The sequence below is a fragment of the Rhinatrema bivittatum genome, chromosome 9 (genome assembly GCF_901001135.1).
Source record: "Rhinatrema bivittatum chromosome 9, aRhiBiv1.1, whole genome shotgun sequence".
Lineage (NCBI taxonomy): Eukaryota > Metazoa > Chordata > Amphibia > Gymnophiona > Rhinatrematidae > Rhinatrema > Rhinatrema bivittatum.
Window position 1 is genome coordinate 235654749 of NC_042623.1, and position 20080 is coordinate 235674828.

The 20080-nt window shown below is 51.4% G+C and overlaps 1 protein-coding gene across 3 annotated transcripts in view; it reads right to left on the reverse strand.

Moving 5' to 3' along the window:
* The window catches only part of RFC4 (replication factor C subunit 4), a 140210-nt gene that overhangs the window by 14947 nt on the left and 105183 nt on the right, over positions 1-20080 (reverse strand). For all 3 annotated transcript variants that reach the window (XM_029615827.1, XM_029615829.1, XM_029615828.1), the window contains one exon: positions 2638-2754. In XM_029615827.1, the coding sequence (XP_029471687.1) occupies positions 2638-2754 (117 nt within the window). The remainder of the gene's footprint in view (positions 1-2637; positions 2755-20080) is intronic.

The window sequence follows — 20080 nt, forward strand, 5'->3', positions numbered from 1 at the left end:
GAAACCACTGAAACCATGGCTCTGGCCTGTACCCGGAGATCATAAAGGGCATCAGCTCCAAACGCAATCGCGCCTTCCAGCCGTACTTCTTGCTCGGCCTCTGCAGATGGGAGGTCCTGGGTGATGAGTAATTGTTGAACCCACCTGAGGCTTGCCCACTGCATTAGACTGCTACAGACTGTCGCCCGGACTCCTAAGGCCAGCACCTCAAAGATCCTCTTGAGATGAAGCTCCAACTTGCGATCCTGAAGATACTTTAACGCCGTTGCTCCCACCACCGGGATGGTGGTGCGTTTTGTGACTGCGGAATACCGACATCTACTTTGGAGACTTTAAGCATTTCAAGAGATTGATCAGGGAGGGGATACAGCTTATCCATTGCCCTGCCCTCCCGGAGACCAGACTCGGGGGACTCCCAATTTCTGGAGCAGAAGTTGCATGAGCATAGTATGGAATGGGAAAGTACGAGGCGGAGCCCTCAGACCCGCCAGGACCGGGTCCACAGTACGTGAAGTGGAGGCACTGGCAGATTCTTCCGAAGGGACCTCAATCCCAAGTTCCTCTAGAACAAAAGGAATAAGTGGGTCAAGCTCTTCTCGTTTAAACAATCTCAGAACCCGCGGATCATCTCCTTTGGGCGGATTCGCTAGCGACAAATCCGGGTCCTGATCAGGATATGGCAGAGAAGATGGCTGAGGAGGGTAAGGCAGATCCGGCCCACCCGGCACGGTCCTGACCCTGGTGGCACCCGAGCCCTGTCCATTGGTCAATCGAGGGATCTTAGCCGGGGGGGGGGGGGGGGGGGGGGAAGGATCCTCCTGTTCCTCCAAGTTTTCCAGAAAAGACCTGTGCATTAAAAGCACAACTCCGTGGAAAAACAGTGTTGTGCTCTGCCGGGCAATGGGGGGGCAGGACCCCGTGGGAGGGTTTGGGGCTGCACCCGGAGAGCCCTCGGGGCTTAATTCAGGCAGCGAATGAGAAAAATCCTGCTCCCCTCCTCCTCCGCCTGGCTCCATATCAGCAGCGAGGTCCGGGTACAAAATGGCCACCGTTCCCGCGATTTTCTGAGGGAGCCGGCCTGGCCGCATGCTTAGCGACCTGACCTCGGGTCATCGATTTTAAAGGTGCTGCGGAGAGTCCCTCCCCTCCGGGCAAGCAGACAGAGCAAAGCCCTTCGCGGGAGAGCCACGAAGCAGGCTCCCTGCAGGCTAAACAAAAAGCTGATCGCGGCATCGGGAGGGACAAAGTCAACCGCAAAGGAAGGGAAATCAGCTGAGCCTTTCTGTTCTGGGGAGCGGGAGGCGACGAGTCGGCTCTGAGCTGCTTCTTTCCCTGCTGGCAGGACAAATCAACCGTGGTGAATTGCCTTTTTCTTTATCCAAAGGATTCTTTTTTTTTTTTTTTTTTACCTGAGGCATGACACATCTCTGGAGATCACCTAGAAAAGAAGGGGGAGTGACTGGACCACCAGTATCACCCCTAGGCAGGGAAAAAAAACCAAACCAGAGGTCACCAGGAATAAGGGGTCCTAGGCTGAATACTCAAGGGGAAAATCCCGCCTAGGACTGAGCTAGGAGACAGAATTGCTCCTGTGAAGTTTAAACACTATGTTCTTGGGATTTTTTTTGGTTTTTTTTTTAATACTTGATCCTGTGAATAAAGAAACATGAGAGGAAAACTTCTCAAAGAGAAAAGAAAAGAAATATAGCTAAGAGGGAACCGCAGGTTCATCCGTCTGCATCTGCTGGAGACAGAGAAATACTGAGGGGCGCAGGGTGAGCACTGTCCTCATTTAGGATACCCTTTCAGTTTTTCTCGCTCCATCTGCTGGACAGGAGGCTCAATTCACTGTCTGGACTGATCTGAGTACGTACAGGGAAACAGAGTTCTTTTTTGGTGGTGGGGGAAGAAGGAGCCACTAGACCCCCAAAGATGTTGATTTTTGGCAAGAGGGGGTGGGGGTCATTTTTGTTAAAAGGGAAGGGTTAGGATAGGAGGGCAGGGTGTCACCATGCAAACATTTATGTATTTAAATAAATACATACCTACATTTTGGGGGTTGGCACCACCTCGGAAGGCTGGGGTCTCAAAAGACCTGGGGGGGGGGGGGGAGGATTTAAGCATGTATTTTGAGGGGGTAGTTTTGGCCTGACTGGCCCTCTAAACGATGGCAGTGTGCAGAGGGCCATCACTGTGCGTTTTAGCGGCCCTAGCCGCATTCTTTCTCCTACCTTGTTTCTCCCATGATCTAATATTGCACAACCACCGTGATATTTTGTTGGGAGGAGCAAAATATCACAAAAACATCCCCTGCAATAATATGTCATGGTTTACTAAATCCCTACCTGAAGCAATGAAAGATGAAGTGACTTGCCAAAAGGATCTTCAGCAGAATTTGAAGCCTGGCTTCCTTGGTTCTCAGCCCACTCCTCCAAGCACTAGGTTACTCCTTCACACCTGTCTGCTTTTCAAAAGCTACAGTTCAGCTAGCAACTACAGGGAAAGTTTGCTTCCAACAAAACTTCAAAAGAAATCTATCATAGTAGACTGATGCCTTGAATCTTTTTTTTTTTAAGAAATGCAATCAGCTTACAGACAAGTTGATGGCAGATGCCTGATTAACTGCTGGACACTTACAGCAAGTTTTTCTGTGATGACAGATTTCTGCTTGTCTGTGAGGTCTTCTCTTTCCACAATTATATCATGGAGCTGGTTAACAAGTTGTGTTGCTGCATGCCCTTCATTGATCAGATTCTATAACCAAAGGACAAAAGAAATACAAGCAGGTTACAATAGACATCATCATCATAGCTAATTATTAAAGGTTCATAGTTGAAATCTAGTACATTAAAACCTGCCAGCTATAACCACTATCAGGCCATATAAATATTTCATATATTCAATATATGGCATGCATAATTAAATGTATCTATAGGCAGGTTCTGTTTGATTTCATGAATTATGTAAAGTCTTCACTGTAAACATTTATCATTTACTGAGTATCAATCTACTTGCTGTACAAGGAAGTTACATTATGCATCTGACCTCAAAGCTGACTCATAATATTTATGTTCTTTTGGAGGTAAGTGGGTCATCTCCTACATACCAGCAAATCATGAAAATGGAAGCCTAACAAGGTAACACAGAGCAACTTGTGAAGACAATTATAAGCCTAGATGTTTTAGTAGGAAGGCAACACTTGCATGCAAAAGACATTAGATGAATCACTTATATCATGAATAGAGGTGTCCTCAATGTACAGTGCCTTGATTAAGTACTTTCCATGCCACTCCATTCTACTAATGGGAAAATAAAAATAGAATAAATCTAGCTCTATTCAAGTACTGTGAATGTATCCCAATATTTTTAGCCCATTCCTAACTAACTGTTACAGAGATCTGAAGCAGTGAGAATATTACAATTCACAAGAAGAGACTGTCCTGGTCAATAGTAGAATGAAACCAGAAGAGAAACTGGGTCAAATACCTCAGTCATCAGGAAAGTCAACTGATGTACCAGAACACTCAAGCACATATAAAGAACCTTGGGCCATCCATCCATAGATACAAAGGGGCGATGCAAAACAGAGAGCTCAGCTGCGCGCACTGTTTAACCCGCAGTTGGATGCGCATTTTGGAGTGCATCCACCATCCCTTATGCTATAAGGGGATTAGCGCGTCCAACATGCCCTGAAAGTAATAGCGCTCAACAGATGCAAATGCATGTTGAGGAGGCTACTAGTTATTCATCCCACAAAAAAAAAAAAAAAAAAGCACCGGACCCGCACATTTTTACGCTTAGAAATAGAAATTAACACCTGCCCAGAGCAGGTGTTAATTTCTGAGCAGCCCAAAAAGTTGTACAAAGAAGCAGAAATGTAGAAATTACTTACCTGATAATTTCATTTTCCTTAGTGTAGACAGATGAACTCGGGACCAATGGGTATAGTGTGCTCCTGATAGCAATTGGAGACGGAGTCAGATATCAATCTGACGTCAGAACTACATATACCTGTGCACGAGGTTCTGCTCTTCAGTTTTCTCCTTGAAAAGCAATTATGGATATATGTGTTTTGGATAATTTTGATTAACTTGATACTTGATTACCCGGATTGGTTGATGTGATTTCTAGCTGGAGACCGCCAGGGCACTCAACCGAGAAGCACCAACACCTGGTAATATAGGTGTCTGGGAGGTGGAGGAGAGGACTAACGTTATTGGAACTTGCCTGAAATTTACCTTGGACTCCAAGGGTAAGGATTCCCCTTGCCCCGACGGTACAAAGACCTGACTTCTGGCCTTGACGTCATCAGGGAGGGTCCCAGCTGAGGGCCTTCAAAAACGGAATTGTTGCGGTGTTGAGTGAGGTGGAGGAGAGGACTAACGCTATTGGACTCCAGGGGTAAGGATTCCCCTTGCCCCGATGGCACAAAGACCCGACTTCCAGCCTTGACGTCATCAGGGAGGGTCCCAGCTGAGGGCCTTCAAAAACTGAATTGTTACAACGCTGAGTGAGGTGGAGGAGAGGACTAACGCTATTGGAACTTGCCTGAAATTTACCTTGGACTCCGGGGGTAAGGATTCCCCTTGCCCCGACGGTACAAAGACCCGACTTCCGGCCTTGACATCAGGGAGGGTCCCTGGTGAGGGCCTTCAAAAACGGAATTGTTGCGGCGTGCAGCAGATGCTGGCGCGCCGCCTAAGGGGCGCGCGGCTTTGTGTGGCTTTCCTAAAAATTTGTGCTTTTTTGGACTAGAAAATTGGTCTCAAGGCCCCCTCCACCTAAATGTGAGTAAAAATACCACCTGTAAACATTTTCTTCTTCAGCTGCCTCCGTGGTATATAAGATTCTTCAAATATTGAACTTTAAGAAAGTTGAACAAGGAACCCTTGTTTTTGCAATACATGCCTCATACAAAACGAAAGGGTAGGGTGAGGTTAGTTTCTTCTGCAGCTCCATGCCCATACCCTCTCAATCCACAATTGATGGGTTCTTTGCTCCAACCTTGGTATCTACCCCAGGAGCGTCTGCTGGGAAAACGGATGAGGAACACATTCAGAATCCCTTAGACACTCAAACATCATTAAGCCCTGGGGGCTCCTGAGACTCCCTCACCACCTATGAGCACCCATACCCAGGTTCAGAGCTGGAGACAGGACCCAATAAATTTGGAGTCCAGACCAGCAGCAGAAGCTGTTACTGAGTCTACAACAGAGGGTGTTAGAGAAGGAAGCATAGAAGGAGAAATGTTAGCCTCAATTAACAACCTAAGGAGTGGTGAGGAACCTGCAAAGGAATCTACAAAGATTACTGTAATTTGTCAGGATAGAGGAATGGGAGAGATACCCCTGAGAATGATTAAACCACAGGAAGTTACATTAGGTACAGTATGGGAAGCCTTATTGACTATACAAAATGACTATACAAAATTCAATAGCCTCTTTAACAGGAGATTGAGCCAAAGTTGGATACTCATGAGATTAAAATAAAAGAATTAGAAATTAAATCTTCTTCTGTTCAGGAAATACAAAGTTGATACAAGAGAAATTTGTTATTACAAAGAAGATTGAGAATTTATAGAATTTTGCCAGATATCACAACCTACAGGTTTTAAATTTTCCTAAAATTAAATTGATATCTGTACGAGAACAATTTAAGAAATATCTGGTTGAAATATTGTAATTCTCTAAAAATTATTGCCATCTATTTCTATTTTGTAACGACGACAAAGAAAGACCAGAGAAGTATAGCAGAACCAGTATTGGGAACAGATATCAATTTAACCTCTTTCTTGGAAACAACAGAAGAGGAACAGATTGAATATAGATGTACTCTACTGGTGACTTTTCTTTTATCTATGGATAGAGGCTCTGTATTAAACTTGTTCTTCCGTAACAGAAACAAACTATATCTGGGTTGTAAGATTTGGATTTTTCCAGACCTTACCAGGTCTACCCAAATCCGTAGGAGGAAATTTCTTGAAATGAATCAAGAGGTTAAGAATATGGGAGCTACAGTGTCAGATATCCCTGTAAATGTTTGATAGATTTGAATAACTCACGTTATCTTTTCTTTGAGCCATCACAATTAAGGTTCTTCATAGATAATCAGGGAATTGGTATCACTCCAATTCAGCCAACTCAGGAAAAGTTGGAATAAGGTACTTTCTTTTTTTCCTTTTCCATTTATTGGTGTAATGTTCTGGTTTAGGTTAGAATCTTATATACCTACCTGTTTAAATTTGATAATAAGAATAAGGTAGAAACAGGGAATGTAATAAGGATTATTGGGAAAGTTATTATGTAAATACCTATAATGATGTAAACCTGGAATACCTTTTCTGTCTGTTTTGTGAAAAATGCATAAATATAAAATTAAAAAAAAAAAAAAGGTGTCTGAACTAGAGATAAGGTTGGCCTACCCGGGGGGAGGTTCCCCTGAGGATTCTTGATTACAAGGCAGCCATGGGCAGTGTGCTGACTCCATCTGTCTACACTAAGGAAAATGAAATTATCAGGTAAGTAATTTCTACATTTCCTAGCGTGTAGTAGATGGACTCAGGACCAATGGGATGTACAAAAGCTACTCCCGAACTGGGTGGGAGGCTGCCTGTGGCCCATTTAGTACTGCCCTTGTGAATGCTGTGTCCTCCTTGGCCTGAACATCCAGGCGATAGAATCTCAAGAAGGTGTGGATGGAGGACCACATTGCCACCCAACAGATCTCTGCGGGTGACAGCATCTTGGTTTCTGCCCAGGACACTGCCTGGGCCCTTATGGAATGGGCCTTGACTTGTAGAGGTGGAGCTTGCCTGCCTCCACGTAGGCCGCCTTGATTATTCTTTGATCCAGCGGGCTATGGTTGCCCGGGAGGCCGCTTCCCCTTGCTTCTTCCCGTTGTGAACGACGAATAGATGGTCCGTCTTTCATACAGGTTCCGATCTTTCCAGGGATCGGACTAGGAGTCTGCCAACATTCAGGTGGCGAAGAAGGCGTGAGTCTTCCGAGTCCTTATGCTCGTCTGGAGATGGCAGCGAGATGGTTTGGTTTAGATGAAAGTGAGAAACCACCTTTCGTAGGAAGGAGGGTACAGTGCGTAGCTGTATGGATCCCGGCGTGAATCTGAGGAACAGCTCCCAGCATGACGGGCTGAGCAGATTGCCACGAGGACCGCTGTCTTCAAGGTCAGGAGCCGTAGGAACAGACCGTGAGTTGGCCTAAACGAAGCTCCCGCTAGGAAGTCTAACACTAGATTGAGATTCCATAGGGGTATCGGCCACTTTAGAGGTGGCTGAATGTGCTTGACCCCTTTTAAGAAGTGGGAGATGTCTGGGTGGGCCGCTAGGCTGGTGCAGTCCACCCTGGATCTGAAGCTGGCCAGGGCGGCCAGTTGCACCTTGATGGAGCTGAGGGACAACCTTTTGTTCACGCCGTCCTGCAGAAATTCTAGGATCATGGGGATTTTGTCTGTCCGTGGAAGGATGTCGCAGTCCTCACACCAGGCTTTGAATATTCTCCATACTTGTATATATGTTAAGGAGGTGGAAAACTTGCACGCTCGGAGCAGTGTGTCAATCACTGGTCCTGAGTATCCACTCTTTTTCAGGCGAGACCTCTCAATGGCCAGACCGTAAGCGAGAATCTCGTTGGGTCTTCGTGGAGGATCGGTCCTTGCTGGAGTAGATCCCTGTGTGGAGGTAGGCGTAGAGGGTTTCCCGCCAGAAGTCTTCGCATGTCCGCGTACCACGGTCTTCTTGGCCACTTCGGGCCCACTAGAAGTACCAGCCCTCTGTGGTGTTCTATCTTGCGGATGATTCTGCCCAGTAGTGGCCATGGAGGGAAGGCGTACAGTAGGTCCTCCTGTGGCCAGGTCTGAATGAGGGTGTCTATTCCCTGGGACAGCGGTTCCCGTCTTCGGCTGAAGAACTTGGGAACCTGGGTGTTGGACCCGGTTGCCAGAAGATCCATGGCTGGGGTTCCCCAGTGGTTTACTATCCACTGGAAGACTGCTGTAGACAGTGTCCATTCCCCTGGATCCACTCTCTGCTGAGGTAGTCCGCAGTAACGTTGTCTTTTCCCGTGATGTAGGTGGCTGATATCCCTTGTAGGTTTGATTCTGCCCATGTCATTAGGGGCTCTATTTCCAGAGACACCTGCTGACTGCTGGTTCCCCCCTGGCGGTTAATGTAGGCCACTGTTGTGGCGTTGTCCGACATGACTGACTGATTTGCCCTGGAGTCTGTGACTGAACCATAGGCAGGCTAGTCTGACTGCTCGGGTTTCCAGTCGGTTTATGTTCTATGCTGACTCTTCTTTGTCCCATTGCCCCTGAGCCGTTAGCTCCTGGCAGTGGGCTCCTGATCCTCGCAGGCTTGCTTCAGTGGTGAGCAAGGTCCATTCCGGTGGGGATAGGCTTGTTCCCTCGCTCAGATGGTCTTCTTGTAACCCCATTGTAGCTGGTTCCGAACCTTCGCCGGTAGCTGGAGGGGGGTGGAGTAGTTTTGAGACATTGGGTTCTACCGAGACAGTAGAGAATGTTGTAGGGGCCGCATGTGGGCTTGCCCACTGGACGACTTCTATGGTTGATGCCATGAGTCCAAGGACTTGGAGATAGTCCCATGCCGTGGGAAGAGTGGAGTTCAACAATGCTCGTAGTTGTTACATCAATCTCCTTCTCGGGGGAAGGGTGACTTTGTTCAAACCGGACTTCCAGGTACTCTAGGGATTGGGAGGGCTGCAGGTGGCTCTTGGGTGTGTTGAAGACCCACACGAGGCTCTGCAGTAGTTCCTTGACTCTGGTGGTTGCTAGATGGCTTTCTTCTGGCGATTTCGCTCTGATCAGCCAATCGTCCAGGTATGGGTGCACGAGGATTCCTTCTTTCCTCAGTGTCGCCGCTACCACCATGATCTTGGTGAACGTTCGGGGAAGTCAGGAATTCTCCCAGTTGTACCGCCTTTATGACCGAACGCAGAGTTTCCATGCGGAAGCGGGGTACCTTCAGGTAGTGATTGACAGTCTTGAGGTCCAGTATGGGCCGGAATGTTCCCTCTTTCTTGGGCACGAAGTAGATTGAATAGTGCCCAGAATTTTGTTGGTGCGTGGGCACCGGTGTTATTGCCTTTAGGGCAAGGAGTTTTGATAGTGTGGTTTCCACTGCCTTCCTCTTGGATGGGTCGTGGCACGGAGAAATCACAAACTTGCCTGGGGGGATGCTGTGGAAGTCCAGGTAGTATCCCTCTCGGATGATGGATAGGACCCAATTGTCCGACGTTATTTTGACCCATCTTTGGTAGAATAGGGTGAGTCTGCCCCCTATGATTCCTTCCTGTAGATGGGTCTGCTGATTCTCATTGCGTGTTGCGGCTGGGGCCTGGTCCCGAGCAGGCTCCTCTTTTGTTGTGTTTGTTCCGAAAGGACTGTCCCTTGCCGGTGGGGAGAGGGGCTTGGTAAGTGTTTTTGTATGGTCTAAAACGCTGGGATCCTCTGCCCTTGGGTGCCCGGGGAGAGGGGCGTTGGTTCCTCTTGTTTTTGTCCTCCGGTAGACGCCCCATTTGTCAGCTAATTTGCCCAGTTCGCTTCCAAACAGGAGTGTTCCTCTAAAGGGCATTCTCGTGAGCTTAGTCTTCGAGGTTGCGTCGGCTGACCACCTTCAGAGCCAGAGCTATCTTCTGGCTGCCACTATGGGCGAGAGGCTCCTGCCTGAGGTGCATACCAGGTCTGAGGTTGCATCCGTGAGGAATGATGTTGCCGGGTCTAATGCCTCGATTGGCGTAGTTGCGTCCCTGGCCATAGCCAAGCAGGCGCGTGATACCACGGCGCAGCAGGCAGTGATCTGTAAGATCATAGCTGATACATTGTAGGACTGCTTGAGAATGGATTCCTGCCGTCTGTCATTGGCATCCTTGAGTGAAGCTCCTCCCTCAACTGGTTTGGTAGTACGCTTTGTGGTAGCGCAGACCAGGGCGTCGACCTTGGGAAACCTCAGGAGTTCCTTCGTTGCGTGGTCCAAGGGGTAGAGAGCTTCTAGGGCTCGCCCTCCCTTAAAGGTGGCCTCTGGAGCGTCCCATTCCAAGTCTATCAGTTGTTGTACAGCCTGTAGTGTAGGAAAATGGCGTGAGGTCTGGCGGAGCCCGGCCAGGAGGGGGCTCGCCTTGGACTCTGCTGTGTTGCATGTGTCCGGGATGGCCAATGCCTTCAGACTCGTAGCTACGAGATCTGATAATTCGTCTTTTGGAAAGAAGCGCATCATGATTCGATACGGTTCCGTTCCTGGAGGAATTTCCCCCTCTTCCAGGGGTTCTGATTCCTCCTCAGAGTTATTTGTGTCCCCTAAGAGGAGGTATTTGTCCAGGGGAGGCTCATCTGGTGGAGGCCAGGAGGGTCCTGGTAGGTTCTGGATCACTGGCGGGGGTTGTGCCGCCGTGGCCCTGTCTGTGCGTGGATGTAGGATTGCAGCTCAGCGAAGAATCCCGCCCAGGTGAAGTTGCCTGGGACCGCATTGGGTCCAATGGAGCTCCCCGAGGGCCCCCACTGTGGGGGGGGGGGCCCGAGTCGGGAATAGAGAGGTCCGGGGTAGTCTCGCTGGTGGATCCGGAGTCCTCTACAGGCTGAGGGGGGACATTGTGTCAGTTCCCCCCGAGCTTCTTCGCATATCAGGCATACAGGGCGGAAGTCACCTCGGGCTGCGCCATTCTCAGGTGGCATGCCGGACAGAGGGCTTGACCTTTAGCTGTCTTGGACGGCTGGTTATGCACTCCGGGTGCGCCTACGTTGTGCGCGTAGGAGTGGAAGATGCATGGGTTGCTTTTTTGCATGGACCTAGTTTTGCGCTCGGCACCCTTGAGCGTGCTGCTGTGCGCCCGGCTCCGATGTGCATGTCGCTCTATGCACGGCGCAGATGCACGCGCCGCTATGCGCACAAGTACTTTGGGCGCCCGGCTGGCCGCTGTGCGCACGGCTCAGTTGTGCGGACGATGCGGCAACCAAGGGGGGAAAGGCGCTGGCGACCACGCAGTAAGATGGCGGCCCCTCAGGGGGCCTCCACGTGGGAGGACCCTCTTGCCGGATCGGGGTCTAGCCCGGATGGAGCTGCTCAACCTGACTGTACAGATGCCGGAGGGACGATCTATGCGGCTGTCCGAGCCTCAGAGACCGGAGACTTAGAGAAAGTTTTCTACCTTACCTTGTTTCGGCGCTTCCCGGTCCTCTGCCGGGCGGTCTCCGGCTGCGGAGGGGAGAGGGAATTACCTTCACCGCCGCGCTAGGTTTTGCACCCGCCGCCTCTCAGCTGCTCACTTTTCAGGGGGCTAAGTCCACGCTGGGACTGACGCTTACTTCTGAGGGATCTCGGAAATCACCTCAGGAAATCTCAACTGGGGGAGGGACCCTTAGGTATCACCGCAGGAGAACGGGGCTCATTTTGGAGGTAAGGTTTTCTTTGTTTCTTCTTTAAATTTGGAGTTTGGTTTTCTTTTTTTTATTTGTAATTTAAGCATATAAACATGTAGCAAGTATGTGCATCTCAAAACATACATGCATGGCATATGTTACAGAAGTGAGGCATAAAGAATAATATTAATAAACATGAAATTTTGAAGACAGTCTCATATTGAATGCTTGAGTTTTGTGGTTATCTACCCCCCATCCCCTTCCCTTCCCTCTCCTCACCCCCCCCCCCTTCCTATCACTGTTATCACAAGACAGACACGTAGCAGACAAAATACCAGGAAGAAAAGACATGTTACCGTAATACATCGGTACCCCAAGTAGATCATACAGATTAAAGGAGGTGCTATAAGTACAGAATCCATGAGATAGGTGAGACACGCTCAGTAGGACACTCCGTAATGCGAATAGTCAGGACAAATATATATACTCTAACACATCAGAATGCGACTGAGAAGGCTGTAGAGAACTCTTGTTCAAGTTTACTACCCATCCTAGGCTTTCCAGAAGAGCTATAACTTCTTTGATCCAGCGGGCGATGGTTGACCGTGAGGCCGCTTCCCCTTGCTTCTTCCCGCTGTGAAGGACGAACAGGTGGTCCGTCTTTCGCACTGCTTCTGACATTTCCAGGTATCTGGACAGCAGTCTGCCGATGTCGAGATGGCATAGCATTCGACCTTCTTCTGACTTCTTCAAACGTCCGTGGTTGGCAAGGATATGGTTTGGTTGAGGTGAAATTGTGAGACTACTTTGGGTAAGAAGGAAGGAACTGTGCGAAGATGGATAGCCTCTGGAGTGATCCTGAGAAACGGATCACGACAGGACAGTGCTTGTAGCTCTGAGATGCGGCGTGCTGAGCATACGGCCAGCAGGAACACCATCTTCAAGGTTAACAAACGGAGGGACAGGCCTCGAAGGGGTCTGAAGGCGGATCCCGCTAGAAATTCCAATACGAGGTTGAGGTTCCACAGGGGCACTGGCCACTTCAGTGGCGGGCGAATGTGTTTGACTCCTTTCAGGAAACGTGAAACGTCTGGGTATGTGGCAATGCTGTTGCCGTCACTCCGGGGACCGTAGCAGGATAGTGCTGCCACTTGGACCTTGATGGAACTGAGGGACAGACCCTTCTGGAGCCCATCTTGCAAGAAATCCAAAATGATAGGGATTTTAGCGGCGCGTGGATTGGTACTGTGAGTGTCGCACCAGGCTTCAAATACTCTCCAGATCCTTATATATGTTAGCGACGTGGAGAACTTGCGTGTCGGAGGAGTGTATCTATTACCGGCCCCGAGTATCCCCTCTTCTTCAGTCTAGCCCTCTCAATGGCCAGACCGTAAGAGAGAATTGAGCCGGATCCTCGTGGAGAATGGGACCTTGTCTCAGCAGGTCCCTGTACGGAGGCAGGGGTAGTGGATTCCCTGCCAGCAGTCTTCTCATGTCTGCGTCTTCTTGGCCAGTCCGGGGCCACTAGAAGAACTAGGCCTTTGTGTCGCTGAATCTTGTGTATAATGGCGCCCAGCAGGGGCCAAGGAGGAAAGGCGTATAGCAGGATTCCCTGCGGCCATGGCTGGACTAGAGCGTCGATCCCGTGGGAGAGAGGATCTCGTCTGCGACTGAAGTATCTGGGTACTTGAGCGTTGGACCTGTCCGCTAGGAGGTCCATGCCTGGGGTTCCCCACTGATCCACAATTATCCGAAAAGCTGTGGGCGACAGCTGCCATTCCCCCGGGTTTAGGCTTTCTCTGCTGAGGAAGTCCGCCGTGAGGTCTGGCGGAGCCCGGCCAGGAGGGGGCTCGCCTTAGACTCTGCTGTGTTGCATGTGTCCGGGATGGCCAATGCCTTCAGACTCGTGGCTACGAGATCTGATAATTCGTCTTTTGGAAAGAAGCGCATCATGATTCCATACGGTTCCGTTCCTGAAGGAATTTCCCCCTCTTCCAGGGGTTCTGATTCCTCCTCAGAGTTATTTGTGTCCCCTAAGAGGAGGTATTTGTCCAGGGGAGGCTCATCTGGTGGAGGCCGGGAGGGGCCTGGTAAGTTCTGGATCACTGGCGGGGGTTGTGCCGCCGTGGCCCTGTCTGTGCGTGGATGTAGGATTGCAGCTCAGCGAAGAATCCCGCCCAGGTGAAGTTGCCTGAGACCGCATTGGGTCCAATGGTGCTCCCCGAGGGCCCCCACTGTGGGGGGGGGGGGGGGCCCCGAGTCGGGAATAGAGAGGTCCGGGGTAGTCTCGCTGGTGGATCCGGAGTCCTCTACAGGCTGAGGGGGACATTGTGTCAGTTCCCTTCCCGGCGATGTGGACGGCGGAGATGTCCCGTAGATTTACTTCCGCCCAAGACATCAGGGGGGCTATTTCTAGGGATACCTGTCGGCTTCTGGTTCCGCCTTGTCGGTTGATGTAGGCCACTGTGGTGGCGTTGTCCGACATCACTCTGACTGCTCTGTTTCGGAGTCTGTGGGCAAATCGCAGGCATGCTAACCTGACTGCCCGTGCCTCTAGTCGGTTGATGTTCCACCCCGACTCTTCTCTGTTCCACCGCTCTTGGGCGGTGAGTTCTTCGCAGTGTGCTCCCCATCCGTTCAGGCTGGCATCTGTAGTGAGCAGGGTCCAGGGTGGGGAGGACATTCTTGACCCCCGGCTCATGTGGCTGGGCTGCAACCACCACCGTATCTGAGTCCGCACTCTGGCTGGTAGAAGTAGGTGTACAGTGTAGTTCTGTGATCGTGGGCTCCATCGAGATAGGAGGGCGTGTTGTAATGGTCTCATATGAGCCCGCGCCCATGGTAGCACCTCCAGAGTGGATGCCATAAGGCCGAGGACCTGGAGGTAATCCCACGCTGTGGGCCGGGTGGCGCTCAGCAGGGCCTGCAGACGATTCCAGAGCTTTGCTCTCCTCTTGGCGGTCAGACTGACCCTGTCTTCCTGGGTGTCGAATCGGGCTCCTAGGTATTCCAGCGACTGAGAAGGCTGTAGAGAACTCTTGTTCAAGTTTACTACCCATCCTAGGCTTTCCAGAAGAGCTATAACTCTGTTGGTTGCCTGGTGGCTCTCCTCCGGTGACTTCGCCCTGATCAGCCAATCGTCCAGGTAGGGATGTACTAGGATTCCCTCCTTCCTGAGGGACGCCGCCACTACTACGATGACCTTGGTGAAGGTCCGCGGCGCGGTGGCTAACCCAAAGGGCAACGCTCTGAACTGGAAATGTTGGTTCAGGACTTTGAAGCATAAATAACTCTGGTGATCCCGATGGATTGGGATATGCAAGTAGGCTTCCGACAGATCTAGGGATGTGAGTAACTCCCCTGGCTCTACTGCATTCTTGACTGACCGCAGAGTTTCCATGCGAAAGCTTCGAACCCGTAGGTGTCGGTTGACTGACTTGAGGTCCAGGACGGGCCTGAAAGTGCCCTCTTTCTTGGGTACTATGAAATAAATGGAATAATGCCCGGAATTGTTCTCCCCTGCAGGCACTGGGATTATGGCTTTTAGGGACAGAAGCCTCCGCAAGGTAACTTCTAGTGCCGCCCTCTTGAGGGGTGAACAAGGAGAGTACACAAACTTGTCCGGCGGGAGCCGAAGAAAGTCCAGGTAATACCCTTCTCGGATGATGGCGAGGACCCACTGGTCCGAGGTAATCTCGACCCACCTGCGGTAGAAGAGGGTTAGCCTGCCCCCTATGGCTGCTACCCCCGGATGGGTCGGCTGATTGTCATTGTGGGGTGCGGCCGGGGCCGGAACCCGAGCCGGTCCTCTTCTTGTGCCTGGTCCGAAAGGACTGATTCCTGGTCTGAGAACGAGGTGCTTGATAGCGAGTCCTGTAGGGGTTGAAGTGTTGAGATCCTCCACCTCTGGACGGCCTAGGCAGAGGGCGCTGGGTTCTTCTTGACCTGTCTTCTGGCAGACGGGGCAATGGAGAGGCGCCCCACTTGGTAGCCCAGTTCTTGAGGTCGCTGCCGAACAGAAGAGAACCCTTAAAAGGCATTCTGGTAAGGCGTGCCTTAGAAGAGGAGTCGGCCGCCCAATTCCGTAGCCAGAGCTGTCTCCTGGCTGCCACTGATGAGGACACTCCCTTGGCTGCCGTACGCACTAAGTCGGAGGCAGCGTCAGTGAGGAATGAGAGAGCTGATTCCATTTCTTCCCCCGGGGTGTTGTTCCTGGCTTGTGACAAACAGGAGCGCGTCACTACGGTGCAGCAGGTCGCGATTCGTAGGAACATAGCGGCCACCTCAAAAGCTTGCCTCAGGATGGCGTCCAGGCGCCGGTCGTGCGCATCCCTGAGGGCCGCCCCACCCTCAACTGGAATGGCCGTGCGCTTCACCATTGCGCAGACTATGGCGTCTACCCTAGGGCACGCCAGCAGCTCCTTAGTTGCCGGGTCCAGGGGGTACATGCCGGATAAGGCACGACCCCCTTTGAATGAGGCCTCTGGCGCATTCCACTTCAGATCGATTAACTGCTGTGCTGCTTGGAGGAGGGGAAAATGGTGGGTCGTCTGACGAAGGCCTTCTAGCAGGGGGTTCATTCTGGGTTCCCCTGGGGTACCCTGGCCCGGGATAGCCAATTCCGACAGGCATTGAGAGACCAGGTCCGGGAGATCCTCCTTCATGAAGAAACGTCTCATGGTTCGATACGGCTCGGTTTCCGAGGGAGGTTCACCGTGCTCGGGAAGTTCACCTTCTTCCTCAGAGCAATCTGAATCCCTATAAATGGGGCTCCCGGGCGGCGAGTGGCCATGCCTAGCCCTCGAAGGTCCAGGGGCCGGGTCAGCAGGTACATATGGGTCCGGCCGAGGAGCAGCCTGCCTCTGGACAAAGGCATGAATCCCCTTAAATAATTCCACCCAGGAGAGGGAAGCAGGGTCCGATCTCAGGGGCACCAGGTCTCTAGGATTCCCCGGCTGTTCACTTCGGCCTGCTAGGTCCGGGGTGTTCCCTGAGGAACTGGCACTTAGTAGGGGCTGGGATCGGCCCTGCCCTGGAACTCCCAAGGCCTCCTCACATTGGGCACATAGGGAATCTGCTTCCTCGCTCTGGGTAGCTCTGAGATGGCATGCTGAGCAGAGGCCTAGAGCTCTAACGCCTGATTCTGGAGGTGCCAGCTCCGTGGGCGCCTGGGTTCTCATACTCTCCATTGTGTATTGTATCGCTATGCGCGAAAGCTGTGCACCTATGAATGTGCGCCTGTCAGCGAGCGCCTAACCTAGCGGCGTGCGCGTAATAATGCTAGTATCGTGTGCCCAACTTTGTGCGTGTAGCAACGTGTGCGTAACAACGTGCGTGTAACAGCGTGCGCATAACTATGTGCGCTCTATGGCCTACGCCTAACCAAACGCTGCGCGTAATGATGTACGTGTAACAACATGCGCGTAACTATGTGCGCGTAACAGGGAAGTGAACAGGCAGGTAAAAATGGCGGGCCGCCACGGAGGCCGACCCCGCTGATCCTCGTCCTCCGGAGACCAAAGAAAGATGTACGCCTTACCTGGTCTTCGGCGCTTCCCGGTTGTGACCCGGGCGTTCTCCTGCCGCGGGGGGAGAGGGTAAGTACCTTCACCGCCATGCTCGAGGAAGTGCACCTGCTGCCTCTAAGCCGTGCCCGAGCCCTTCTCACTCGGGGGCTAAGTCCTCACCACGCACGGGTCGGGACCGAGGCCGCCTCTATGCCGCGCCCGAGCCCTTCTCACCCGGGTGCTAGGTCCCTGCCGCGATTCGGCCACCGGACCGAGGCTCTCACCTCCGAGGGACCACGGAAATCGCCTCGGGAAACTCAACTGGGGGAGGGACTGTAGGGTATCACCGCAGGAGTGCGGGGCTCAATCTTCAAATGGAAGTCTTCAAGAATTTAGTCGAGTAGAATTTGGATGAACGCTCAGCGAGCGTTGGAAGCTCCAAACTGCTTTGGAGACGGAAATTACTGAATTGCTGCACTTCCTGTGGGGGTATATGTACCCATGCTAACATCAGATCCGTCTCCAACTGCTAGCACGAGCACGCTATACCCCACTTGTTTTGAGTCCATCTGCTACACGAAAGGAAAAGTACCCTTTTTCCCACACTCTCTCCAACATTGGTCTGAGACTGACGGGTAAAATTTATGTAATCTTATCGGGGTCAAGTACCATCGATATAACATTTTATAATTTTGCTCTATTATAGAAGCAGACACGGACCCCTTCTTTGCAGCCCTATAGCAATCTGACCATTCAGTCGTCAACAATTTTCCTCCCAAATCTTTTTCCCAGTTAACAATATGTGCTGGGGGCACTTCTAAATCTTTATTGAGTAGAGTGTATAGCCTGGATAAAGCCTTCTTAAGTTTATCAGCATTATCACAATAACCTTCAAAAAGTGATTTCCCTTTGCGTTATTCGGACATAACTGAGCGTTGTGACATATAATGCCTGAGTTGGAGGTAAAAATAATGGTCTGCTCTCGATAAAGGGAAGTCGGTAGAGAGCTCTGAAAATTCCTTAATCATCCCCCTGTTCCACACCTGTTCCAGAGATTCACACCCAAAGGACCTCCACCTAGAGGCAGCAACCTTAGAAACTCCAGGGGGAAAAGCTTTATTGTGGAAAATAGGGGTTTTAAAGAATATCGTTCGGTCCCCCACCAACTCCTTTCCAGCGTGTCTATTCGCTCCCCCAGGCCAGCAAAATCTCTGCGGAGGTCAGCAGCAACTTGCTGTATCTCACTTTTCAGGTGCCCCAGCCCTTCTCTCATTTCCCCGAACCACCGCTGAAAGTCTTCCCGGGTCACAGCATGCTCACCCTCTATCCGTGGTGTTTCTTCCTCCTCCGAGGTTAGCCGGTGATCTGTGCTTTCTGCCGCGGCCACGTGGTCGGCCATTTTGCCTTGCTGGAGCTCGGCTGCCGCCGTGAAGGCAAAGTGCTGCAAGTCCGGGGTTTTTTTTCTAAGAGCCATCAGAGCTCCCCCCTGCAATTCTGGTAAGTAAATTTAGAGTTTCGCCGCAAAAACTACAATTTTAAAGTGGATGGTCGCCGATAACGCTGTGGTGGGGAGCGGAGCTCGAGCCTCAGGCAGCCATCTCCGTCGGTTGGAGTTTGGTTTTCTAACACTGTGCAAGCGTGTGTGAAGTCCCGAACTGCTATGGAGACGGAAAAAACTGAAGAGCAGAGCCTCGTGCACGGGTATATGTAGTGCTGACGTCAGACTGAAATCTGACTCCGTCTCCAACTGTTATCAGGAGCACTCTATACCCATTGGTCCTGAGTCCATCTGCTACACGCTAGGAAAATGCTGAGATTACTTACCTGATAATCTCCTTTTCCTTAGTGTAGACAGATGGACTCAGAACAAGTGGGTATAGTGTGCTCGTGCTAGCAGTTGGAGACGGATCTGACGTCAGCACGGGTACATATACTCCCACAAGAAGCGAAGCAACTCAGTAATCTTCCTTGCAAAAGCTGTTATGGATGTATGTGTACTGACGCTCAATGAATTAGTGAAACAGGATTCCCCTGACCGATTGATAGTAGCTGGAGACCGCCAGCGTTTCCAACTGGAAGGCGTCGACACCTGGTAGAGTGGACACTCTTATGTAAGAAACTGACATGGCTTACCATGAATTGGTGAAACCCATGTACACCAGCAGCCGGGCGGGATGCTGAGTCCATCTGTCTACACTAAGGAAAAGGAGATTATCAGGTAAGTAATCTCAGCATTTCCTAGCGTGTAGCCAGATGGTGAGGGATGAGGAAAACTTGCGAGCTCGGAGGAGTGTATCTATCACCGGCTCCGAGTAACCTCTTTTCTTCAGTCTAGCCCTCTCAATGGCCAGACCGTAAGAGAGAATTGAGCCGGATCCTCGTGGAGGATGGGACCTTGACGAAGCAGATCCCTGAGAGGAGGCAGGGGAAGGGGCTTCCCTGCCAGTAGTCTTCTCATGTCCGCGTACCAAGGTCTTCTGGGCCAGTCTGGTGCCACTAGAAGAACTAGGCCTCTGTGCCTCTGAATCTTGTGAAGCAGGGCGCCCAGCAGGGGCCACGGAGGAAAGGCGTATAGCAGAGTCCCTGGAGGCCATGGCTGAACCAGGGCGTCGATCCCGTGAGAGAACGGATCTCGTTTGCGGCTGAAGTATCTGGGTACTTGAGCTCTGGACCTGTCCGCTAACAGGTCCATGTCCGGAATCCCCCACTGATCCACAATCATCTGGAAGGCTGTGGGGGACAGCTGCCACTCTCCCGGATTTAGGCTTTCCCTGCTGAGGAAGTTGGCCTCACGCTGATGGCTTGGCCCCGCTGATGGCTTGGGCAGAGGCGAATCTCCAGGACATCTCCGCCGTCCACATTGCCGGAAGAGACAATGTGGACGGCGGAGATGTCCTGGAGATTCGCCTCTGCCCAAGCCATCAGCGGGGCTATCTCTAGGGACACTTGTTGGCTTCTGGTTCCGCCCTGTCGGTTGATGTATGCCACCGTGGTGGCGTTGTCGGACATCACTCTGACTGCTCTGTTCTTCAATCTGTGAGCAAATCGCAGGCAGGCTAATCGGACTGCCCGTGCCTCTAGGCGGTTGATGTTCCACCCCGACTCCACTCTGTTCCACCGCCCTTGGGCGGTGAGCTCTTCGCAGTGTGCTCCCCATCCGCTCAGGCTGGCATCTGTGATGAGCA